This window comes from Acinonyx jubatus, chromosome X (assembly GCF_027475565.1).
Source record: "Acinonyx jubatus isolate Ajub_Pintada_27869175 chromosome X, VMU_Ajub_asm_v1.0, whole genome shotgun sequence".
Classification (NCBI taxonomy): domain Eukaryota; kingdom Metazoa; phylum Chordata; class Mammalia; order Carnivora; family Felidae; genus Acinonyx; species Acinonyx jubatus.
Window position 1 is genome coordinate 7,123,282 of NC_069389.1, and position 26,087 is coordinate 7,149,368.

The window sequence follows — 26,087 nt, forward strand, 5'->3', positions numbered from 1 at the left end:
AGACCCTCCCCACGTCCCCTCGATTCCTGGAACTCTGTCACAGCAGCCTGTGCAGGCCGGCTTCTCAGGGCAGAGCGTCCTGTGTCCCGGACGCGAGGTTCTCGCCGGCCGGGGACACACACCGAGGGTAGGAGGCGACAGAGCTTGGCATGGCGGGCCTCCAGACCGGAGAGGTGACCCAGCTGGCTGGGCCGGGCTGAGTGGCTGGGCCCAGCACGTGACCTCCGAGCCTGGCTCCGTGGGGGGTGGGGGTGGGGCCGCCCTGGGCGCCTGGGGCTGAAATCGACATTTGCCTCTGGCAGGAAAGTGAGCCTGTCAGACTCCGTCTCCGTTAGACCCTCCACCCACGGGAACGGGGGATTTCGGTAGCCTTTTAACTCCCTATCTCAGGAACCAGAAAGCCCAAGGTAAGTTACTGATCACCTAGAAAAACAAGCTTGCGAGGAGTGACCTAGAAAACCACACGGCCACATTTGTTGAGTTTTAAAATCCGGTGCTGAAAATAATAGATCGTTGTGAGGGGCAAGGGCCCCTGGTTGTTCCCAAATTACCGACTGACCTTCTGAACAGATATTTGGTTACTGTGGAGGGAATGGCCGTAAAAGGGCCCAGGTTAAATATAGAAGGACTGTGAAACCTGCGGAATAAATAGCAAGTAGGTAACTCTCATCTGCTTGTAAAACAATGTTTCACATCTCTTTGGGTGGGGGGGGGGGCTGGGCAAGGGAATGTTAAAATTGGGATTTAAACTCTATTGAAAATAAACTAGTCTATATGAAGCTGGGATACAAGTAAAACCGGTTCCTGCTTTTGTCCTTTCACATTTCAAAACCGTTTATATGGTTTGGCAGAAGAAAACTTGGTATGTTCACTGCTCAAGTTTGAAATATGCCCTTTCAAATTTACATGATCACTGTTGGGACTTTTCTAAGGCTTTCTAGGCAAGGCTGTTTTGAGTTGTGAATGAGAACTGTTGACATCGTGCATATTTTCTGTAATAGTAAGATGACTCACTTTCTGCAGAATGTGATAAAAATTAAAAAGCGTGAAATAGTGAGTTCTTGTGAATTCACTCCTTCATGTCTGAGAGATCAAATTCCTTGCCAGAAAAGTTAAGAAAACACGGGTAGGTGGCATGAATATACGGTATCCTTATTTTTTTTATTTGGCAAATCCACGTTAATATGGATTAGAATGTTATGCTAGTGACAGTAGACAAAAGCCTTACTCACCACTGCAATTAACGTAATATTCCAGGATGAATATGCTTCAAATTGAAGTATTTGAGGTATGACTTCAAACAGCGAACCTCAGTGCAAAGTATTTCCGTGCGCTTCGTATTTCAACTGCCCTTTTGATTTACACAAAATCGGTTTCTCCGTTGCATTTGATAAAGACTCTTAAAACTCAAACACTAAGTTGTTCCCTGTCGTTACTAATCCCTGTACTGCTAACTCTTCTGAAATCCTATTACACGCTTGGAGCCTGTAATCATTCGGGTTTCTCCTCCTGTGTGCTGTTTGTTTCCCGTAGCCGGTGAAAGGCCAGGCAAGCTGCGCACGTCCAGCAAACTGCCCAGAGGGGAGGCCCCGGAGCGGGGCTTCCCGGTCCGCCGCTCCTCACCTCCGGGGACTTCCAGGTCTTCCTCGCCCCCCACCCTCTCCCCGCCTCGCCCCGAGGGCGTCACGTGGCGGCGTGGGACCCGCCTCCGGTGACGTCACCGCGCTCGCAGCCGTCGCGCTGAAGAAAGGATGCTCTAGGATGCTGTGCAGGTGGGCGGCCGGACGCGCCATGCGGCACTGCAGGTAAGGGACGCGCGGCGCCCACTCTGCAGGCGGAGCCCCGGCCTGCAGGCGTGCGGCCCGTCGGCGCCCCGGAAAGCGAAAGTGGGGTCTTGGGCCGCTGCGGCTGCTGCCTGCGCCAGGCGGGGGTGCGGCGGAGGCGGGGGGGGGGGTGTCGCAGGCCCACGCGTGACTCGGGTCTTGGCGTGCCCATCCGGGGAAGTGGGCAGGGGCCAGACGGGAAGACCGGGGCCTCTCGCTCAGGAGAGCGAAGAATCTGGAACCGTCAGCCTACGTGCATTATAGGGAGAGGAAGGGGCTTGTCCAAGATAACTGTCAACTGTTTTCCAGCTGCCATTGTGCTTCATAAATCATGACACATTGACTAATTCTCCTTACAGGGGTTTGTCCTCAGGATTTAGCCTGATTTCTTTTAAAGCAAGAGCCCCTTGGCTTTGAATGGAGTGGAAACTTCTTGGTTAGCAATTCAAAGAGCTAGATGTGCAATATAAATCGTTTTGCGGAATTTTGCAAGGTTCCAGCGTTGAAAGGGGACATGTCAGAAATGCACCCCCCCACCCCCGCCAGGTGTTTTCGGTAGATTAAAAAATAACGGTATCCAAGAAAACAAAACGCAATAGAATAAATAAAATGAGCTGCAGCCTCCGAAGATAACTGCGGGCGTTAAGAGCGGATTAGCTGCATCTCTGAAGAACAAAGTGGATTTTGGAAGGGGGTGGGGGGTGGAGACAAATACCAAACCCCAAGAATTCCCAGTGTTCTTTTTAATTCCCCCGTGCTGAATAATTAGCCTGCTGGAAGAAGGGGCTTGATGACTCAGCGGCAGATGGGGGGGGGGTGTGTCAGGTGACTTTTCAATTCTAGCCAGACGGGGTGGGGGGGGTGGGGGTGGGATTTTAATGGGCTCTCTTAAGCGTTCTGACCTGTTTACATTCCTTTCTCTGGTTACAGCCTGAGGCCAGGACATGGGTGGGCACCCTTAGGAGGAGAATGTGGCATTCCTTCCTGTAAAACACCACTCCTCTGGAGGTCGGGGTGTCCGTAAGCTGTGTTGGAACTCACACCATGAATAATTTGATTCCCCAGCAACTGTCGGAGGACAATGTTAAAAAGCAGTGCTATTTTAGTTGATAATTAAAGAGGGTTCTGTGTTCTTTTCCCCTTGCTGTGGGCTTACTATGATGTCAGGCAGCCCCAATAGCTTTGGCTCTAAGAAGGGGATTATATATTTCCTCTCTCTGTCTATTTTCTGACCAATTTTCAATTGATTTGCCCTGACTATTTATTTCAGAATAAGGCAAAGCTATAAAAAACAAAGGATAATTCTCTTCCAACTTAGAACTTCATGAGTTTGCCACCCAGAAGACATTGGCGGGGGGGCGGAATGGAGGTGTGTAAATGTTTAAAGAAAATGGGTGGGGTGAAGTCAGCAAGGCTCCTCATTTGCTAAAATCAGACTAATGTTTCAGAGAAATTAATGCTGTGTCAGAAAACGAGCTGGCAAGATATTGGAACGTAGTCTCGCGTGTACTTCAGCCTAGAGATCCAAATGTCAGAATCGTATCTCTGTCCACATCCACGTCTATATCTATATAAATACGCATACATTCATGTCTCTGTCTCTCTGTAGCTATGTCTTTGCTACTGTAGTCTTTTTTTAAAATTTATGTTTAACTTTATAAGAAAATGCCAAACTATTTTCCGAGGTGGGTGTACCAGCAACGTAGGAGAATTTCCGTTAATCGGGATCCTTGCCAGCACCTTGAGTTGTTTTTATTTTTTGTTTTTTAATTTTAGCCCTGCTTGTAGGTATGTAGTGGTATCTCTTTGTGTTTATTTGTTTGTGAATGAGTCTTATTGTATGTAAATGATTCCTAGCTCTTCTGGTAGGTAACCGTGATCTCTCCTTGTATTTTTTTCTTCTTTTTGATTTTTTCAAAGCATTTTTTTTTAACGTTTATTTTTGAGAGAGAGAGAGAGAGAGAGAGCGCGCGCGCTCTCAAGCAGGGGAGGGGAGGGGCAGAGAGAGAGAGGGAGACACAGAATCCGAAGCAGGCTTCAGGCTCCGAGCTGTCAGCACAGAGCCCGATGCCGGGGCTGGAACTCACGAACGGTGAGAGCATGACCTGAGCCGAAGTGGGACGGCTTAACCGACTGAGCCACCCAGGCGCCCCCTTTTAAAATTTTTAAAGAATTGACTTGTCTATTGTGTTTCCCCCTGCTAGAATATGAAGTCCATGAAGGCAGGGATTTGTGTCTGTGTTGTTCATTCCTTTATCTCTAGCTCTGGGCCTGATACAGGGCATATTTAGTTAGTGTTTAATAAATCAGTCAATGTTTAGTAATTGAACAAGCCCCGAAGGCCTGGTGGGAGCCCCCTTGCTCCCCCCAGAGGGGGTTAAGCCATCTGTGGTGCCCCTGCAGTTCTTGCTGGTGCAGGAGTCCAGGATGAATTGGATCTGGCCGCGCATTGCAAGCTGAAATCATTATCAAGGAGACAGCTAGCAATTTTCATTACCTCGCTGGTAACTGATCTTTATTTGCCATTAATTATTTTCAAGTCCCTGGATCCAACCATGTCTGAAGCTTCAATTAAAAAAAATTACTTCTCCCACCATGTCCCCCTGCCTTTGGCAACCATCAATCTGTTCTCTAGCTTCCTCCCCCCCCCATTGGATTCCACATATAAGAGGGATCAGAAGGTATTTATCTTTCTCTGTTTGACTTACATTCTTTAGCATAATGCCCCCGGGGTCCATCCATGTTGCAAATGACAAGCTTTCATTCTTACGGCTGAATAATATTCCACTGTAAATATATAACACAATTTCTTTATCCATTTATCCATCGACAGACACTTAGGTTGCTTTCATGCTTTGGCTATTGTAAATGATGCTGCGGTGAACATAGGGGGGCAGATATTTTTTTGAGTTCGTGTTTTTGTTTCCTTCAGATAAATACCCAGAAGTAGGATTGCTGGATCATATGGTAGTTCTATTTTTAGTGTTTTGAGGACCCTCCGTACTGTTTTCCATAGTGGGGGCACCACTGACATTCCCACCGACCGTTCGTGAGGGTTCCCTTTTCTCCACATCTTCGCCATCACTTGTTATTTCTTGTCCTTTTGTTAATAGCCATTTTAACAGGTGTGTGGTGTTACCTAGTTGTGGTTTTGATTTGCATTTCACTGATGATGAGTGATGTTGAGCGTCTTTTCATGTGCCCGTTGGCCATCTGGATGTCTTCTTTGGAAAAATGTCTATTTCGGTCTTCCGCCCATTTTTGGATCTGATTTTTTTTTATTGTTGTTGAGTTGTATTAGTTCTTTATATTTTTTGGATATTAGCCTTTTATCGGATATGTGATTTGCAAACGTTTTCTCTCATTCAGTAGGTTGCTTTTTCATTTTATAAATGAATCCTTCTGCTGTACAGACCTTTTTGATATGCTGTAGTCCCACTTAGTTATTTTTGCTTTAATTGCTTTTGCTTGTGTCAGATTCCAAAAAACATCGCCAAGACCTATGTCCAGGAGCTTACCGCCTGTGTTTTCTTTTTTTTTTTTTTAATTAAAAACATTTTTTAATGTGTATTTATATTTGAAAGAGAGAGACAGTGCGCGAGTGGGGGAGGGGCAGAGAGAGAGGGAGATGCAGAATCCGAAGCAGGCTCCAGGCTCTGAGCTGTCAGCACAGAGCCCGACACGGGGCTCGAACTCACGAACTGTGAGATCATGACCTGAGCCGAAGTCGGACGCTTAACCGACTGCACCACCCAGGCACCCCCCCCCCCCCCACGTGTGTTTTCTAATAGGAGTTTTATGGTGTCAGGTCTTATGTTCGAGTCTTTAATCTAGTTCGAGTTAATCTTTGTATCTGCTGTAATTTCCTACATGTGGCCTTTCGTTCAGGGTTTGGACACCCTGATGTGTTGTTGCAGTAATTCGGCAACTTCTTTATTGCAGCTTCCTTCATTCGGTTCAAGTTGGCTACAGGAATTAAGATCCTTGGGCCCTCCGCCTTCCTTCTCCCCCAGCCCAACCCCAGATAGAGCCGAACGGGTGATAGAGAGACGGATGTAGTTGTGACCTGGATTCTTCTGGCTTCCGGACCGTGGCACCTTGGGCACGTTACTTTGTGTCTTTGGGCCACAATTTTCTCTTCTTCAAAGTAACCAAGAAACATAGATCTCAGGGTTCCTCCGCCTCAGCAGCGGTGACTTTGGGGGCTGACTCAGTCTGTTGGGGGGGGGCACCCGTGCCCCGTAGAATGCTCGGTCGCATCAAGGCCTCTACTCACTAGCTGTCAGTAGCGCCTCCCCAAGTCGCGACGACCAGAATGTCTCTAGACGCCGCCACGTGTCCCCTGGGGTGGGCAGCGGTGCCCCTGGTTGAGAAGCACCGATTTGGATGATCTCTAAATGTTCTTCTGGCCCCGGTATTCTAGAATTCGTTTTCCTATGAGTCGTCTGGTGCTAAGCCCTCCGTCAGAGATCCAATTCCCTTTCGTCACGTCGTATATGTTGGGAAATACAACGAGAAGGCTTTTTTTTTTACGTTGTGGGTTCCAGAAGGAGCTTCTGTCCGGAAGGGGAGGCCTGTTTGTGAGCGAGCTGTCGCCGGGAATCTAGCTGGGACGGGGAGGCTCCCTGCGCCCGCAGGCCCCACAGCCGCGACCCTTCCTCGTGGCGGCAGCGCGTGGCGCCGTGGGAGGGTGGCAGGACGGTGGCGGTGTCTCGCCCACCGCGGAGCCCCCTCGGGGCACGGTGCTCAGGCGCGCCAAGCCTGGGGATCAGAGAGGTGCTGGGTCCGTCTCGTGGGGCCCACGGCACTTGCTGGTCCTGCCGCCCTGGCCCAGGGGGATCGGAGGGACGGCAGACGGTCAGCAGGCTGGGAAACGCCCAGGGGTCAGCATGCGGTGATGGCCTTGGTGGTGATGGCCGTGGCGTTGCATCGTGCGCCCAGTGTGGTGGGGGCGGGGTGGGACACTTAGAACGGCCTGCACTGTGCTGTTCCCCATCCCCTTGCCATCGGCCTTCTCGCCGGTTCTTCCCGGCCCCCCCAAAATTGGCATCAGGCACTTTGGCCCGCAGGGAGAGAGGCGCTGCGTGGGGGCGACATTTTCCCTGCGGGCCCCTCTCGCCCCTGCGCTCCTTCCGCCGGCTTGGCACCCTCGCTGGGCCTTCAGGCCCACCTCTGCGACAGGTCACAGCCCACAAGTCACAGCCGTGAAAGAAGTTGGAAATAGGAGGGTATTCACCATCAAACGAAACTTAAGAGACCGAGTGACTGTCCCGGCGCCCTCTGCCGCCAGAGTGCCAGACTAGGTGGCTTAGCAACAATAGCCGTTTATGTCCTGCAGCCCTGGAGGCTGGCGGTCCCACACCAGAGTGCCCGCAGGGTCGGTTCCGGTGAGGGCCCTCTTCGGGGCTGCGGGGGCCACCTTCCTGCCCCTGCCCGTGGCAGGAGCCTGCGTAGCTCGCTGGGGTCTCTCCGTAGGGCACTGATCCCATCACGAGGCTCCTCCTTCAGGACCTGGTCCCCTCCCTACGGCCCCGTCTCCTGATGCCATCACATTGGGGGTTAGCTTTCAACATGTGAATTCTGGGGGGACGCATTCAGCCCATGACAATAACCAAATATAACTCGTGGCCCCCGTTTGGGCCCTGGCCCCAACAAACACCTGTAATTGGCGCCCGGAGACACCCGGGTTATGTTTATGTGAGTGGTCATTAGACGATATAAGGAAACTACCGTCAGTGTCACTAGATGTGATAATCTTGTGGTGTGGTAGGCACCTAGCAAAGCCACCCTGGGGTTCCCGACGCGAACAGTGAGGTGACGCGGGTTTGTTTCCCGCCGCCACGTTTTGGGGTCTTTGTTACACAGCTGTAGATAACCAACACACGTGTACATAGAAGAGTCTTATTTTTTGGTGACGCGTGCTGAGGTATTTAGGGACAGAGTGTCACGATAGCAACAAGTTACTTAGCAATTTCTTTGAACCATTTTTGGAGATCTCTTTAACGTACGGCTAGATACAAGACAGGTGAATTCTCATACCTGCTTCTACATTCAGTCCTTCGCGATATCACGTGTCATGTAGCCTCTGGAAAATTCTGTCTACTCAAAAGAGAATGAGAATGGGAAAAGGCAGATAACAATGTAAGATTATTATAAAAATATTTTTGATAGCATGGATCCCTTAAAGTGTTTTGGGGACCCCAAGGTGTCCCCAGATCACCCTTTGAGAACCGCTGTTCTAGAAAATAATTGATGTGTAAATGATTCAGTTAAATGGGAAGAGAAAAAGGTGAGGCAAATTCGGCCAAATGGAAACACTGAATTTGCTGCTATTTATTGGACTCTTCTGGGTAATGTTCTGTGTATTTGAAAATGTTCACAATAGGGGCACCTGGGTGGCTCAGTCGGTTGAGCGTCCAACTCTTGATTTCGGCCCAGGTCATGATCCCAGGGTGGTGGGATCGAGCCCCGCATTAGGCTCCGTGCTCAGGGCAGAGCCTGCTTAAGGTTCTCTCTCTTTCTCCCTCTGCCCTTCTCCCCCTCTCTAAAATAAATAAAAAGATAAAAAAAGGAAAATGTTCATAATAAAACATTTTTAACAAGATAGAAAAGAAACGTAGACTCTTGGGCATGTGGGGGGCTCTGACTGAGTGGGTCACGGGGTGAGGCCCGGCAGGAGCATTTTGGAGCTGGGCTCCGGGTGCCCCCGGTGGCCCTGAGGCCTGCTGGCCAGAGGTTCCCACCCCCCCCTTCCCCCCCCCCCCCCCCCCCCCCCCCCCCCCCGCCTCCACCTTCCCGCCCGATGGAGCCGAGCACTGTTACTTAGCGAGTGGTGAGGCTTATCTGTTTTCCCACTACCGATGGGCGCCCTTGGGGACAGTCTGTTCCACACACGCTGTCCCTCCTCCGCAAACCCTGCGTGCCAGCTGTGGGGAAGACCGCGTTATCAAACCGTTGCTTAACCGCCTTTTCAGTGGACGGCAGAGATAAAGTTTCCTTTCTAAGGGCAGGGGTGGTTTTCCTTCATAGACCGTCGGAAGTATTTTTGAATGGCTCGTCCACGTTACGGACGCACAGTGACTTTCCAGCAGGATCAAGGTTAGGCAGAAAACACCAAGGCTCCTTCGTATCCCCGTTCCCCTGGTCCCCCCCTTCCCCAGGCAGCCACCGATAACTTGCTGAAATGTGGTTTCTGAAAATGGCTGTTGCAAATGCACCCATCTACAGAGTGTATATCGTGCCTTTTTTTTTTTTTTTCGGTTTTTGCTTTTGTGGGATGTAATTTACACGGAGCAAAATGCATGGATTTTTAATCCAGTTGGTTTTGACAGAGACTGTTCCCCACACCTCCGGAGGGCCCCGTCTTGCCTTCCTTGAGCCAAACCCCGTGCCAGCGACAACCACTATTCTGATTTCCATCAGCACTGTTTACTTTCGCGCGTTCTTGAACCGCATATACACGGACCCCTGTAACATGTACACTTTTGTATCTGGCTGCAGACAGGTTTCCATGAGACGCGAGCCTTGGTGTTCATTCATGCCTTCCCTCTGCCATTTACTTCCTTGCTCAGCCAATATTTGTTGGGTCCCTGCGATATGTCCAGGCCCGGATTCTTCAACGTTGACACTGCGGCCATTTGGACTGGACGACTCTCTGTGGGGGGCCGTCCTGTGCATCGTACGATGTTTAGCAGCCTCCCTGGCTTCTACCCACCAGATGCCAGTAGGAAGCACCACTGGCATTGTGACAGTTGTGACAGCCAAACTCCAGGCGTTGCCAAATGTGGAGTGACCCTGGTTGAGACCTACCAGCCTGGGCAGTGAGACGCAGACAAGGCTCATGCCCTGGTGGAACATTCGAGTTGAGGAAAGGGAAAGGAACCGTTTTATCGGTTGTGCATTTAGTGAGGTACGGCAGGGGGCAAAGGATAGACGGTGATGGATTCAGAGTGCCAGTCGGGGGGTCACGAAGGCCTCTCTGAGGGCTAGCACGTGAACAGGGACCCACGTGAAATGAGGGAGAGCTATGTGAACCTGGAGGGCCTGAGTGTTCGGGGCTGAGGGAACAGCCAGTGCAAAGGGCCTGAGGCAAGGCACGGCCAGGTGCATTTGAAGAACCGCGAGGAGGTCGGTGGGTCCAGAGAAGAGCGACCCAGAGAACACGCGGTGGCGAAGGTGCGCCGACGGGTGGCGGGGGGGGGGGGGGGGGGGGGCGCGGACCGTGCAGGGACTCGGCAGGGGCGGCGCCGGCCCCGAATTATTCTGAGCGTAAAGCTTCCGGCTGCTTTCAGGCGTGGGAGCGACGTGTGGGGGCTTGTGTTTGAAAGGGTGACCCTGGCTGCTGTGAGAAGAGTCCGAGGTGGCTGAGAGAGGAAGCGGGCTGGCCGGTGAGGAATGCGATGGCGGCCAGGACCTCAGGGACCTGGGTGGCCAGGTGAGCCGGAGCGCGCCTCTGGCTGACTTGGCGGCTGGGCGCCACGCGGACTGCGCCGTCAAGTGCGAACGTGTAACGGCAGCTTGTGGAGACGGGCCCAGGAGGCCGCCCCGGGTCAGGGGCACGATTACCCTCGATGGGCAGCGGTGCACAGAGACAGCACGTGAGATGGCGCCTGCGGTCCACATATGATGCTAGAAAGGTCTCTTCCCGGCTGTCCTGTGGTGGATGAAGTCCCCCGTGCCCTTGGGTCACGGTTTGGTGGCCATGATTCTTAGGGTCACGGTGACACCTGGACCTTGAGCCCGCCACACTCATCCTTGTCCCTGGGTTTGTGAATTGGCTGCTCTCTGTGCCTGGAGGGCTAAGCCCCCGTGTCACATGCTGGCCGGCCCAGGTCACTCACGGCCCGCTGAGCCCTCCTCCGAGAGGCCATCCATCGTCACCCTATCCGAGCTCTCCCTGCCCCAGCCGGGTGTTGTCCACCGTCGCCGTGCTGTATTTCCTTCCCTGCAGCCAGGTTTCACACTGCGGTTCTGCTCGCTGAGGCACCTGCTGTTGGCCAGACCTCCGTGTCATTCAGAGCAGGGAGCCCGGTTTGAGCCCAGAGCTTCCCTGTCGGAGGTGACGGTAAGCCCTCCTGAAGTCACAGAAGGGGAGTCATGGAGGCCTGGGGGGACAGGCCCTCGAGCCTCCCAGGGTGGAGTCGGGCTCGCCCCCCTGGGCAGCAGCTCAGGTGCCTGGCAGGTGCGGGGCGTGGCTGGAGGGAGCACTTTTTACCGTGTCTCTGGGGGGCGGCCTGTGCTTACCTGCCCCTTGCTGCTTCGTTTCCCTTCTGGCTAAATGTGGAACTTCGTCTGTGGCTGTGGCCAAACATGAAGCCGTTTTTCTCCCTCCACTGTAACCCTTGGGGGCGCTGCTTGCTTTGGTGGGCTTCGTGGTAGGAGGGCTGACCGCCAAGATTACAGACGAGCTGTTTTTCCTCTCAGCTTAGTCATGCCTTCCACAAGCGCCCCTCTTGCCCGAAGCTTACTAACTGACCACACATCAGCCCTCATCTTTTTTTTTTAATTAAACAAAAGTTTTTAATGTTTATTTTTGACAGAGTACGGGCGGGGGAGGGGAGAGAGAGAGGGAGACACAGAATCCGAAGCAGGCTCCAGGCTCTGAGCCATCAGCACAGAGCCCGATGCGGGGCTCGAACTCACAAACCACGAGATCATGTCCTGAGCCGAAGTCAGACGCTTAACCGACTGAGCCCCCCAGGCGCCCCTAAGGGAAACATATTTTTATTTATTTTTATTTAATTTTTAAACATTTATTTATTATCAAGAGACAGAGAGAGAAAGAGTATGAGCAAGGGAGGGGCAGAGAGAGAGGGAGGCACAGAATCCGAAGCAGGCTCCAGGCTCCGAGCTGTCAGCACAGAGCCCGACGCGGGGTTCAAACCCGTGAACTGCAAGATCATGAACTGAGCCGAAGTCAGATGCTCAACCAGCTGAGCCACCCAGGCATCCCTCAGCCCTCATCTTGGTGACCCAGTTAGAGTACGCTTAAGCCACCCGGTGGCCTCGTCCTGAGAGCTCCAGGAGGGACACCTCAAAGCCGTGTCGGATGACTGCCTACATTTAACCTTTACAGAGTGGCCAGTCGTGAGTGTCTCTTTAAATTTTATTTACCTGTGTGTGGGGGGGGGGGGAGGGGTGTACTGCACCTTAAGTGGTAAATGGATTGTCGCGGAGGAAATGGCCAAGGGAAGGTCAGTCTGAAGAGGTCCCGGGAGCGGGACGGGGGGAAGGGCAGGGAGAGACAGAGAGCTATTTCCCACCAGCGTTGTTGAATCGTGTCCCTCAAAATTCATATGTTGGGGTACCACCGGGACCTCAGAATGCAACCTTATTTGGAGATAGGGTCTTTATAGAGGTAATCGAGTTAAAACGAGGTCATCAGGGTTGTTATAATCCGGGGTGACTGATGTCCTTCTAAGAGGAGGAAGGCACAGAGAGAAGGCAGTGTGAAGGGACGTGGGGAGAATGCCCTCAGAAGGAACCAACCCTGCTGTCGTTTGGGTCCCAGACTCGTGGTCCCCAGAACTGTGAGGCAATAGACGGCCGTTACTTGAGGCGGCCGGTCTGCGGTACTTGGTTGGGGCGGCCCTGGGGAGCTGGCATGGCACCGCTCTCAGAGGCCGGAGGGTCGCCCAGCCTGCCTTTACCGAAGCTCCACGCAAGCTTTCCGCACAGTTTAGGAGGGAAGAGGCGGGCAGCGCCCTGTCAGCTGAAGCGGCGGCCCTCGGGTCCCTAGAGGACCCAGGCCTGCGAGGCTGTTGCGGAAGAAGGGCCCTCGGGGCCTGGGCTCGAATCTGGCTCCTCGCTTACCTTCTGTGAGACTCGAACCTGTGACCTGACCTGTCCTCTGCCTCCGTTTGCTCATCTGTAGCGTGGGCCCGAGGGTGACGGTATTTAATTCGGAGACTGTCAAGGGCTCTAGCGACCGAATACGTGTGACGTGCTTAAAATAGCGCCTGGCACACGGAGTCCTGGAAAAAGTTGTTACTGTGAGAAGGAGTCTCCGGGGAGGTTCGAATCCCTTGGCCCTTGGCACCAGGGGCGCAGGGACTCCTGCCTCTCCTCCCTCCCCCTAGCGGTGGGGATGTGAGAACACCGAGTCTGTTGTGTCACTCGAGGCCACGTGCAGTCGGCCTCGTCCCCTCTCCGACACGCAGGCTGTGTTTCCCACCGTGACGGAGAGCTGTGTGGCCCCGGGGCTGTAGGAGGCGTGTCACGGAGGGAGGGTCACAGTCCCGCGTTGGCTGCCTGGTCCTGCGGAAGCGAGGCTGTAAGCGAAGGAGCACGGAGCGCTGGGAGCTGGGAGGCCGGCCAAGAAGGAAGGAGGAAGGAGAAGGAGGCCGCCGTGGCCCTCCCCTGTCTCTGTTGGCTCCGGGCAAAGTTTAATCTTCGAGTGTCTTTCCACCTGTCCTTTGGCTCTGGGCTTCCCTCTTTTGGGGACGCTCATTGGCCCCGTGGCCCTCGGCTGGCCCCTTGCGCCACGACCCCCGGGGGCTCCTCTCACTGTCCGCGCCTCTGGGGAACCCGTCTCGGGATCTGGAGGGCTGGCTGGAAGGAGGGAATGCGTCCCGGCCCCTCACCATCCTAAAGGTGTCTACGTTTTAAAAAGGGAGAGTCCGTCGTCTCAAACGGATTTGACATCGGTGGGGTTTCGGGCCGTGGCTGGCGCGGGAGCCAGCCTCCACGGTGGCCCCGGCGGTCCTGCCTCCCGGTGCCCGGGCCCGCGTGCGGTGTCCTCCCACGCTGGCCACCCGGGGCCCACCTGTGCCACCAGTAGGGCGCCGTGCCAGTGACGCCGTGGCTCTTCCGAGGCTAGGTCCCAAGACACTCTACTGCCTCCGCCTATTCCCTCGGATCGCCTGCTTTGGAGGGAGGCAGCCGCCAGGTCCCGTGGAGCCGCAGGACGGCGACCTGAGGCCTGCCGCCCGCAGCCCGCCCCAACTGCTACCCGTGTCCGGGAGCCAACTCAGAGGCGGGTCCTCCTGCCCCCATCGAGCCTTCAGATGACCGCAGCCGTAGCGGACCGCTTGACCACAACCTCCCGAGAGACCTCGAGCCGGAAACACCCAGACGAGCTGCTCGCGAGTTCCTGACCCACAGAAGCTGTAAAATCATACGTGTTCAGCGTTTTTAGCTGCTGAGTCCCGGGGTAATTTGTTGTGTGGCATTGGACAGCGAGTACAGTGGTGAGGACCCAAACTTTCGTGGTGGGGGAGGCCTGGCGCCGGCTGCCCCTTGGGTCCGCTCCCCACGCGGGGACGGCCTCCCTCTTGACCCTTCTGAAGCTCCACTTTTCTCCAACTGCTCCATGTTTGCTCACGGTGTGGCCCCCCCCTTCTCTAGCCCCCACCTCTCTCTCTCTCTCTCTCTGTCTCTCTCTCTCTCTTTCTGGCCAAGGGGAGAGGCACTTCGTGCAAGGTTTATAGGTGCATTCACGGTAAGTTAGGGCATACTGATGACGACTTCGAGTGTGTCGATTTTTAGTACATGGACAGCTGCCTGTATTTTTTCACAATGTATTTCCCTATATTCATCTTCAGAGTCTGGACACTTTGGTACAATAACCCCCAATGCCAATCGGGTTGGATGTCTGGCTGTCGTGTTGAGAACCCAGCATTTGCCAGTGTAGGTTGTAATTTGCTTTTTTTTTTTTTAAGGTTTTGTTTGTTTATTTTGAGACAGAGAGAGAGAGGGAGAGAAAACGAGCAGGAGAGGGGCAGAGAGAGGAAGAGAGAGAATCCCAAGCAGGCTCCGCACTGTCAGCACAGAGCTGGGTGCGGGGCTCGAACTCATGAACCGTGAGATCGTGACCTGAGCCAGAATCGAGAGTCAGATGCTCAACCGACTGAGCCCCCCAGGGGCCCCGTAGGATATCACTTTCTGTGCCAGCATCTCCCCTCTTCCTCTTGCGACGGTGGAACGCCGCGTGGAGCCTGTGTCCTGTGCCCACCGCGCGGCGGGTCTGCCAGCCCCGGTGCCTTGGTTTTGTCCGAGGGTTCAGACTTTCCACCTGAATTACTTCGGTGGGAGGTCATTTTTGCAAGAGGTGATGTGACAGGTATTTCGAAGATGAAGTATATCACAGGCTCTTTAGGGAGGTGTTGTAGCCTACAGAAGTCTAACTTTTGTAAAGTTAGAGGCCGTGAGATGTAATTCTAGCTGGTGGCTGTTTTGGACTGCCCTTCAGTAAGGCTTTTACTGAAATACATGTGCGGAAAAGTGTGTAAAGCAGAAGTGTGCAGCTTGCTGATTTTTCACCAAGTGACCACACCCGGATAACCAGGGCTTAGATTAACCGGAACATGACCAGTCCCCAGAAGCCACCTGCGGGGTCCCCTTCTAGGGACTCCCCAGCCCCAGGGTATCTGCTCTGACAGATTCATTTTGCTGGTTTGGAACTTTCTATCAGCGGACTCGCGTATTCCTTCGTGTCCGGCTTGACGTTGGGTTTGCGAGCTTCAGCCTGGTCAGTGTGAGTAGTGGCACGTCGTTCGTGGTCACAGCTGTGTGTGGTTGAAGGGTTTGCTCTGTACACGTGTGTCTGTTTTCTTTGACTGCTTTCAGGGTATCCTCCTTTCCGCTGGTGTTAACAACTTGACGTTGCCACGCCTTGGTGTGGTCTGGTTTGTTTACTGACTTATTTACTCTTGTGCCAGGGTTCGCGGGCCTGGGATCCCGTATCTGGGATCGAGTCTAATAGCTCGAATCCCTACAGTAAGTGTGCGGGGCAACTAATCAAACGTTATTTCAGGAAACTTCTCGAGAGAGTTTGAAGCGAGTTTTAAACCAATTTCCCTCTCACCTCCTCCACTTGGGTAAGAATGGCGAAGAAGGTTCGCCTAAAGGAACCGTCAGCTTGTGGTGCTTTTAGCCGCCGCGTTGGGTTCAGAGTCCACTCCCGTGGTCCCCGGGGGCACAGGCCCGCGGTTGAGTATCAGCCAGGATGCTTGGCAGCCGCACTGTCGTCTATGTATTTCTCAGCTCAGCTGTTTCCATGGGTGAAATGTAATAAAGGAAAATCAACATGAATCGAGCAGTTAAAAGGAAAACCCCCAAACCTAGCAGGGAAGGTGGTGTCACACAAGTGTGGGACGGTGCGTGAACCAGATGATATGTAGTCAAAGAAAGGTGTTAAAACCACTCACATTTTACATGGGTAGCGACTTCAGTCTGGTTTATATTATTCTTTTTGTCCTGAGTGTGTGCACGGATAAGGTATCTTTCTTGTATGTATTTTTCAGTATGTCTACGCAGTGATGTCCAAAGCATCGAGCTGAGTGCTGGATAGAGGTCTTTTTTTTTTTTTTTAATCTATAGATGGATTACAGTGTTAGTAATGCGCTTGTAGAATGGAGATAGTGTATGCGGTCGGCTAAGCTTTTTAGGTTTATATTACTGTATTTATATTACTGTATGGCAGGGCCCAACAAACACTTCCTCAAAAGTCCAGATAGTAAATAAAAGTGAGGAACCGACCTCAAGGAACTCCCAATCTGATCCGGAAGGAAGCAAGCTTGCAAGTAATTATTCTAACAAAACGCAGTTTGTAAATAAGGTCGATGCTAAAAATATTGGTGATGAAAATACAGTGGGAAGGATACAGGGCATGGGAGAGAGTGGGAAATAGGAGGGGACAAAAAATGAAGGGGCCAGTGGTTCCCCAAGTACAGTCCATGAGCCAGTATCATCAGTCGGCCTCCCTGGGAGCTTGTTAGAAATGCAGATCCTTGGGCCGCACCCCGGAGCTGCTAAAGCTGAAAGTCCGGGCGTGGGACCTGGATCCAGCGTGCTGGGAGTGCTGACGCACACTGGAATTTGTGTGTATCCCATCTAGGCAGTGATCGGCCACCAGCGTCCTGTCGAGGGGCATAGGACAGGCCATTTGGGTGCTCAGGCTGTCCCAGAATTGCTAGAGGCCTCGGGACGGCTTGGACCCTTGTGTTGACGGACTGTTAATCTGTTTTACTTTGCCCGTTAGCATAATGTGTCCAGTTTTTCTTTTATGGATCATGCTTTTGTGTCCCTTCTGATAAGTCTTCACTTAGCCCCATGTCATGAAGACATTGCCCTTTGGTGCGGGGCCATAAGAACACCCCTTGTGGGTTTTACATAGGCAAAGGCATCAGTGGCCAACGAAGCAGAAAACGCCATGCTGCCTTCATCTGTGTTCTCCCAGAGGTGGACCCTGGGACCAGGAGCCCAGTGCGGGGTCTTTTGGGAGGGGCGTGGGCAAGCGTGGCTGTGAAAGAAGGCAGCCATCAGAGGCTGGGCTGGAGGTGCGGGTCACCCAGTGGGCGACTGGAGGCTACCTCTATGCTCTGGGCGCTGTAGGAACCGGAGCTTTGTGTGTCACCGGTCCCCGAGATCATCTCTGGGTTCAACTAGGGGTATTCACAGGACAGTCTATGGTTGTTTTCATGGCTGTGCTTGATTATAGCCGGGGAGGGGGGGCTGTAGGGCAAAATCAGCAAAGGGGGAAGGCCCGGTCGTTAGAGCCTCAGTGCTGGGGGTTTCACTGGAGGCTGCTTCCACCGGCACCCTCTGTCTAGCTCGCTGTCAAAATTCCAGACCTTTAGAGGGAAAGCGGGAGTGTGGCACAAATGACATTATTTGGACAGCAAGTGTACACACAGCGAGCCATTCTTACCACTTCGGGGATGGTGGGAACCCTCTTGAAGTCCAAGTTCCCAGATGCAGGCCTTCCCAAGGAGAGCAGTGTCCGGCCTGCAGTGGCAAATCTTTTCTGTACGGGTACAAAACACATGCCTTGAAGTGATTCCGTTCGAGGGGTGAGGGAGTGGGGGTGTTTCTACACCAGCTCCTGAGAGCCCTCAGGTCCTACCTGCTCCCAGTAATGCACCTCGGGCGTGCCGTGGCTCCAGGGCCACTTTCGGGGGGTCGTGAAACAGGGGTCTCGGGCACGGAGATACTGTCGGAAATCAGCTGCAGCTTACCGGAAGGGTTTGAGGGGTACGGGTAGCATCGGATGCAGTCGTTCTTCTAGAAACTGGGTGAGGACAACAAAGCCTGTACAGGGCAGTTCACGTGCCTGTGGTCATGCAGTGGTTTTACAACTGTGGGGGAAGCGACCAAAGGCCGGTCTTCCCTAGAACTTCCTTGGGGTGTGGCAGGAACCCGACGCGGGGCTCGCAACCATGAGCCGTGAGTTCGTGACCTGAGCTGAAGTCCGGCGCTTAACGGACTGAGCCCAAGGCGTCTGGAATCTTGAAGCATCAGAGTAGCTAATTAATTGCAGAAACTCTTCTGATTGTAGGATATTATAGAAACCTCAATGTGTGTGTGTGTGTGTGTGTGTGTGTGTGTGTGTGTGTGTGTGTGTTAGAAACTACCTTTTCAATTTTCCCAAAGCTTCCAGGTTGAAATGTTGCTAGTGAGGTCCTTTAGTTGCATTTTTAGGGTCTAGTCCATTCATCAATTGATGGACCTTTGGGTGGTTTTCACTTTTTGGCTGGTGGGAATAATGCTGTTGTGAGCATTTGTGTGTTTGTGGATGTGTTTGCAGCTCCCTCCTATATAAGCCAGGGAGTACAATTGCTGGGTCATGTGGTGAGTCTGTGTTTGACCTCTTGAGGTGCTGCGACACTGAAACCGCTTTTCTTAACTGAACTTTTTATGGAAGTAAACATCTATCTATAAGAATGCAAAAAGTGTAAGTGTGCACCTCCACGAATTTTTGCAAAGGGAACTCAACTACGTAACCAGCAGCCAACTCGAGGAACAGAATGTGGCTGGTCCCCAGAAACCTTCTGTGACTTCTTCCAGGCCCTACCCCTACCCCTAGAGGTATCTGCTATCCATACTGTCACCACAGATTAATGTTGCTGGTTTTGAACTTTATATACATTTTTTAATGTTTTATTTATTTTTGAGATATATATATAATCTGAAGCAGGCTCTAGGCTCCAAGCTGTCAGCACAGAGCCCAGTGCGGGGCTTGAACCCACAAACCGGGAGATTGTGACCTGAGCTGAAGTTGGATGCTTAACTGACTGAGCCACCCAGGTGCCCCTTGAACTTTGTATAAATGGAATTTACTTCCAGCTTTTGTTCTACATTATGTTGTAAAATCTCTGTCGTTGGGTGTAATTACTGATTGTTCTCTTTGCTCTATAGCAGCAAACTTTTTCTTTAAAAAAAAATTTTTTTAACGTTTATTCATTTTTGAGAGACAGAGACAGAGCATGAGTGGGGAAGGGGCAGAGAGAGAAGGAGACACAGAATCTGAAGCAGGCTCCAGGCTCCGAGCTGTCAGCACAGAGCCCGATGTGGGGCTCAAACTCACGAACCGCGAGATTCACCCAGGCACCCCAGCAAACTTTTTCTATTAAGGGCCACATAGTGAATATTTGAAGCTTCGGGGGCCGTGTGGCCTCTGTCAGAACTACTCAGCTCTGCCCTTGCCACATAAAAACAGCACGAGACAATACACAAATTAACAACTGGGGTTGTGTTTCAATAACGCTTACTTTGTGGACACCGAAACTGAATTTCTTACCATCTTCGTTTGTCACATAATATCATTCTTTTGTGTTTTGATGATTAAAAAAGTGTAAAAGCCATGCTTAGCTGGTGAGCCATGCAAAAGCAGGCGGTGAGCTGGACTTGGGCCACGGGATGATGCATTTTGCCAACGCCTGTTCTGTAGTGTTCGATTGTGGGACTAAGCCCTGATACATTTTTCTCCTCTACTGTGGACGGGCGTCTGGGTGCTTTCCCACTTGGAGCCGTTACGCGTGGTGCTGCTGTCATGTTTTACATCCACACGTAAGACGAGGTTGAAGACCTTCCACCTGTCCCTTCCTCTCTCAGCCTGGCAGTGACCCGGTGCCGTAAGAGCCTGGCAGTTCTTTCCCAGATCAGACCACGTTGCCTTATTTGCCGACTTCCCTATTAGCGAATTCCCAGATGACTTGGGCAGATGGAACGGAGACTCGTAACTCAGATTAAAAGGTGAAAACCCTCCAATCAGCAAGGAAGGCTGGTCCCCACGGGGGTGAGTACCCGAAGATTCCTCCCGCAGTGTGGACGCGCTAGAAACTGCCACTGAAACCTCCCAGGCTCATGAGCCTTTCCAGCAGGCTGTCCTTGCCACCTTTCTCCTTTCTGTCCCCTTGTAGCGACTGAGCTGACATTCAGGGGTTAGCAAATGTTTCCTATGAAGGGCCAGTGGGGAAGTGTTTTCAGCTCTGCGGGCCTTACCGTCTCTGTCGCAGCTGCTGCACTCGGCTGCGGTAGGGCGAAGCAGCCCCAGACGGTGGGTAAAGGAAGGCGTGCGGCCATGTGCCCTTAACACTTTATTTACAGAAACAGGCGGTGGGCTGGATTTGGCCTGCGGGCTGTGGTTTGCCAGCCCTTGCTTTGTGCCCCGAGCGTTCCTGGGCCCGAGCTAGCTCCCAGACCCCTGTCCGAGGTACGGAGCTACCAGCAGACCTTTACCTACTAAGGGGAGTCAGCAAAGAAAGCATCGTGATCCCCTGGGAGAAGGACAGAGATAAGTAGGCGACCGAAATGCCCATCAGCGGATGAATGGGCGAAGGCGACGTGATGTGTACCTACAGTGGCGTTTGAAAAGGAGCCCTCCCATGCGCAGCCACACGGATGAAATAAGCCAGTCACAGAAAGACAAATACTGCATCGTTTCATTTACAGGGAGTCAGACTCACGGAAGCAGAACGTAGCAGTGGTTGTCAGGGGCTGGGGGGGAGCGGATATGGGGGGGTTTGTGTATAAAGTTTCAGTTACGGAAGACGAAAAATATCTAGAGATCTGCTATACAACACTCTGCACAATAATGTGCTGTACGCTTAAGATTTGTTAAGAGGGTGGCTCTTGTGTTGTTACTGTTTTAAACATCATTTAAAAAAAAACAAGAAAAGCCGAGCATGCTTTGGGGTTGCCAAGGAGGAAGCCCTCAAATCCCTCTGGGGACATTAGTGCACGTTGCCCAGAGACAGTGAAACAGAACAGGATTCTGGAGGGTGAATAGAAGCTTTCCAGTCAGAGGGCAGGAAAGCCGTTCAAGGTAGAGGAAACGATCGTTGAAATGTATGGGTTTCTGCATGCCGTTTTTGGTCAGACATGCTGATAATCCTTATTAGCCTAGGATGGGGTGTTCTATGTTCAGTCAGGCCTTGGTTATACCAGGGTCAGAACCCGTCATTCTTTATCTTGATCTGGGTGATTTCCTGCCTTCATTCACCTTGGAGAAACCGTTTTGTTATTGCCGACACCCAACTATGCAAAGTGCGGGTTTCCTTAACATTTTACAGATCCCTGTTTTGAGGGTGAGCCGACCCATCCAGAGCTGTGTTCGACATCGACGTCCTAAGTTATGTCACCGAGAGTGTCACAGTTAACACATGCTTGTGTTCGTTGGGCCCTGGGTGAAGTGAGTTTTACTGGACACGGTCCGTTGTTGTCATCTGCTGTCGAACACTTTGACCCTAGCCCCTTGGAGTCTTCCTACCGGAAGACCAAACCTAGATACCTTCTTGCCTTAAAGGACTGCATAAAAGATCTAGGTGCCCCATGTGTCTTCCAGAGCCCCTTTGTAGGTAAACAGGGTCGCGTGGGAGAGATGTTACTTTGTCAGGCCGCGGATGCCTCCAGCTGGAGGCGTTTTATCAGCCGGTCCTCATCCTGTCCCGTCCCCGGGGCTGGTCTGCGATGCCACAGCTCGCTTATCTGCCTCATTCCTCCTCTCCCTCGAGCCCAAGTAACAATGTTAAACACTGTTAGGACGCCGCCACGTGACAGGCTCTTCAAAAAACCCGGTGGCTTGGAACAATAACCATTTATGCTTCTCACAGTCTGTGGGTGGGCTGGGTGATTTGATTGGGCTAAACTCAGCTGATCTTGGCTGGGCTCGCTCATCGATCTGTGCCTGGCTGGGCCTCGGTGACCTAGGACGGCCTCAGCCAAGATGACCCAGCTCTCCATTCCGTGCGGTCTCTCAGCTTCCAGCATTCTAGCCTAGGCTCCTTCCCATGACAGAGGTGGAGGTCAAAAAAAAAAAAGCAGAAGCTTCATCACCTCTTGGGATCTAGACTGAGCACACGTGCATGCTGTCACTTCTGCCACATGTCACAAGGCCGGTGCAGAGTCACTGGGTGGAGAGATGGACTCCACGTCTTAACAAAGAGGACCTGTGAAGTCCCCTTGAAAATGTGGTAGATACACGGAGGGGTAGAGAGTATGACCTTTTTTGCAGTCAGCCCACTGCGTAGATCAGGGATCAGCAAACACTTTCTGTACGCGGCCGAGATACTGAACATTCTAGGCTTTGTGGGCCATACTGTCTTCGCCATGACCGCTCAGCTCTCGTAATGTGAAAACAGCCATAGACCCTACCTAAACGACTGGGCACGGCTGTGTTCCAGCTGCAGTGTGCTGAGCCCTGACCTAGATGATCCAGACCAAGTAGGAATCTCAGATCCAGGTTCCAGGATGTTGTCCTTCCTGAAACCATGGCCTTGAAGCCATAAGCATAGGTGTCATGTGCCAGCAGAAGCACTCTTCTTGGAGAGAAGAAATGAGAACAGGTGAGAGGAGCGGGGCTCCCCGCTGAGGTACAGATGACTGTTGGCATCCATTTGGGGCTGTTCCTTGAACCACGATGAACTTACGGAGGTTAAGTTTATTTCTCAGCAAGTCCTTGGAGTTCGCTTCTAGTTGCTCTCATGTTTGGCTGGACTCTCATTCCTTACCCATCCATGTCTCCCACCTGGATTCCAGATAGAATTCTTTCCATTTTTCTAACCTGGATGCCCTCTTCTCACCCTCCCCCGGACCCTCCTGTCTTTCCTAATAATCCCAGTGTCAGAAGTGACCTCACCACCTCCTTCTGGGCTCCCACAGAAGACCCCAACTAGATCCCGTTTATTTTCCTTTACCGGTTATGTGTCTAATTGTCACGACCATGACCTACTCCATCAGAATTTAAAGGTGGTGACTGTTCCCAAGAGTGACTTTTTGATTCAACCCTGATTGCCTGGAGTTGTTGCTTGACTACAGATTTGGTTAAGCTTCAGGGAACACGAAGTCCCTTTTTAATAGAATGTTCGAGTCTCTGCTCTCTTATTTTTCCCATCAGAGATTTTCTTTGCCACATATAATACAAAGCTGTTACCACCTTGTTTTTGTAGAAATGAGAATGAGATCTTTGCTTTCTAATTTCACTCCTTCCTTTTTATTATTGGTTGCTACTGACTTATGCAACATGATTCTTCCCTGGGTACCCATCAGCGGGTATAGTTTTCAGCTTGGCATAGCTCAGACCTCAAACTTTTAAAGTTTTAAAGCAGCCGAGTTGAACAGACGGTCAATAAATCACTCACTATTGCTACTTTATTGCTTGTAAGGTGATTACCCCACTTTGCCCATAGCGACTTTTCCATTTGATTAAAACGCAGTTAGTTTCATCAGGTCGTGATTGAGTCCTCCAGATATAAAAAGACATAAAGCAATGAGAGACGCCTATGCTCAAATAGTTTTATAACTACCCTTTGCCTCTTTAACCATCTACTCCAGCACTTTTGTGGTCCTCGCCCTATAATTCAAATTTCCATGCTCTTCGCCAAAGTAATTTTTATTTAGTGCTTATTCCAACCTCTTGTCTTTGTAAGAGCGTATTATTTTTTCTGCTAACTGGTGGGGAGCGTTGGTCCTGCTGCAAAGCGTTTTCTACATCTCAAATGAGCTCCTACGTGATCTGTAAATCAGGCTCTGATGGTGGTATAACGTGGAAGGTGTCTTGGGGGCCAGGATAGTGAGAGTGGAATTGTTATCTTAGGCAGGAAGAAGAGAAACTCTCCGCCCGGCTACTGTTCTGGCAGCCCGAGCCCTTTTGACTGTATTTTAAGAAAAATTAAAAGTGAGTGCTTGTATCCAGAGCTTCTGTGCCCAGGGGGCGTGTGGCCAGCCTGGCCCGGCTCTTGGCCTTTCTTGTCTGTTTGGGCTGCTGTGATCAAGTCTCACAGACTGGGGGGCTTACAGACAATAGACACTTAGGTCTCGAAGTTCTGGAGGCTGGAAGTCTGACGCCGGGGGGCCAGCCTGGTGGGGTGAGTGAGGGCCCCTTTCCCAGTCAGGACTCCTCATTGTGTTCTCACACGGTGGAAGGGGTGAGGGAGCTCTCCGGGGTCTCTTGTATATACGTATGTATTTATTATCTATTATTTTTTTTTAAAGTTTATGTATTTATTTTGAGAGAGACAGAGACAGCACGGGTGGGGAAGTGGCAGAGAGGGAGAGAGAATCCGAAGCAGGCTCTGCGTGGGCAGCACGGAGCCCGACGCAGGGCTCGAACTCGTGAAACCGCGAGATCGTGACCTGAGCCGAAAGCAAGAGTCAGACGCTTAACCGCCTGAGCCACCTGGGTGCCCCTGGGGTCTCTTGTAAAAGGGCACTAATCCCATTCGTGATGGCTTTGCGCCCCTGACCTAATCACCTCCCCAAGGCCCCACCTCCTAACAGCATCACCTTGGGGGTTACGACGTCAACATGTGAATTTTGGGGGGGGGGGACACAAACATTCAGACCATAGCATGGGTCACGTGGCAGGTCGTCGTCTTCCCTTGTCGGTCTCCGTGGGACCCCCCCACCAGGGCCACCACCCTCTGCAGCTCACCCTGGCTTCGGGGCATGCTCGCCAGCATGCCACATCTGTAGTGACGACCACAGAGGCTGCCTGCCTGCGTGGTCTCCTTCATCTCACGAGAGGACCAGTCACTGGTTTGGTTCCAGGGATTCGATTGTGAGCGGCGCGCCTCCGCCCTGCTTCCCCTCCAGTGCTCTCGTTTGGATGGCTCCCTCGCTTCCGCAGTACTTGAGGTTTTCCAGAAGTGCGGGTGGCCGATCCTCGTGATTTGCGGGTCTGCGTCTGCGCATCTGCCTACTCGCTAAAACGTACCTGTAAGCCTTGCCCCCCAGCCCCCGCGCGTGCCTCTGTCCCGGTTATTCATGGACGTGTGCGTGTGCAGAGTGGCGAAAAGTCTGAGTCCCCAGAGAGGCGCGTTCCCAGCCCCTCCGTCTGATTTCAGCTCCCAGACTAGAAACGAGTGTCCTTTGCCCGGACTGTTTCGTGCCAGGGTTTTCACATTTTTGTGCTCTTATTATGGGTAATTGTGCTGTTGGCAATGGCCCCGAGAGGCAGTGCTCCTGGTGTTTCCATTTGGAGGAAGGCTGCAGCGTGCCTTGTGGAGAAAAGACATTTGTCACACACGCTTCGTCCAGGCACGACTTGTCGCGCTGTCAGCCGCGACTTCAGTGTTAATGAATCAGCGACATCTATTCGGTAAGATATCCTTAAACAGGAACACAGAAAACAAGGTTGTAGATTGACCCGTTCACAAAAGTGAGACCTCGTTTGCAAAGATGATGCTTGCGGGAGCCTAACCCCACCTAACGCTTTGGGACGTTGCCTCTGTGCTCACCAGTTTGGAGTTCATGGTGCCTTTACAAAACACAACGACCGCGCGTGACAAAGGAAAAAGTACATGTGGGTGATTCTGCCGTGTCTGTGCAGATGTCCTGCATGATGGTTTTAATCACAGGTTCTCTCTCCCAGGTGTAACTAGCATGGTCAATGCAGGAGCGATGAGTGGTTCTGGAAACCTGATGGATTTCCTCGATGAGCCATTCCCTGATGTGGGGACATATGAGGACTTCCACACCATCGACTGGCTAAGGGAAAAGTCACGGGACACCGACAGACACAGAAAGGTAGGTGGCGTTCCTAAAAGACATATTGAAGGGGGACGCTTCCTGAGCTGAGATTAGGGTCACGTGTCACATGCTGGGCTACGTTCTAAAAAAGAGAAGGGCTAGTGGCAGAGGCAGAGATGTGGACAGATAATGAAGGTATTAGGTGCTCGGGGTGGGGGGCCATGTCATGCAGAGGTATGGTGTGGGGGGCAGGGAGGGGACTCCGGAACCAGACAAGTCAGGCACATCGTGCCCTTGGCCCCTTTAGGCGGGGTGACTTTTGGGGTGCCGTTTCGGGACCCTGGTTTCTCTTCTGCGAGGATGGAGGTCATTCGGCGTAAACACCGAATGAGGTGTGTGTGTACGAAAGCCTGTATTTCAGGGCCTGGCGTCCAGCGGGCAGTCAGCACATACGTCAGTGGCCACGGCGAGGTGGTATCGGGGCCGTGTGATCATTCGGGAGGGACGGTCAGGGAAGGGTGTTTGAGAGAGGGTGACATTTCACTGGGGTCTGGAAGGATGACTGGGAGTTTGCTA

At 52.2% G+C, this 26,087-nt stretch overlaps 1 protein-coding gene across 4 annotated transcripts in view; it reads left to right on the forward strand.

Moving 5' to 3' along the window:
* The first annotated feature begins 247 nt into the window (after window positions 1-247).
* The window catches only part of CLCN4 (chloride voltage-gated channel 4), a 63,484-nt gene continuing 37,644 nt past the window's right edge, over window positions 248-26,087 (forward strand). For 3 of the 4 annotated variants that reach the window (XR_008290000.1, XM_027054715.2, XM_053202056.1), the window contains exons 1-3: window positions 248-407; window positions 1,534-1,805; window positions 25,414-25,568. Coding sequence is in view for 3 of the 4 variants with exons in the window: in XM_027054715.2 (XP_026910516.1) it covers window positions 25,425-25,568 (144 nt within the window). In the remaining variant the exon portion in view is untranslated. Of the gene's footprint in view, window positions 408-1,023; window positions 1,127-1,533; window positions 1,806-25,413; window positions 25,569-26,087 lie in introns of all 4 variants that reach the window. The other variant, XM_053202055.1, reaches the window with a different exon arrangement.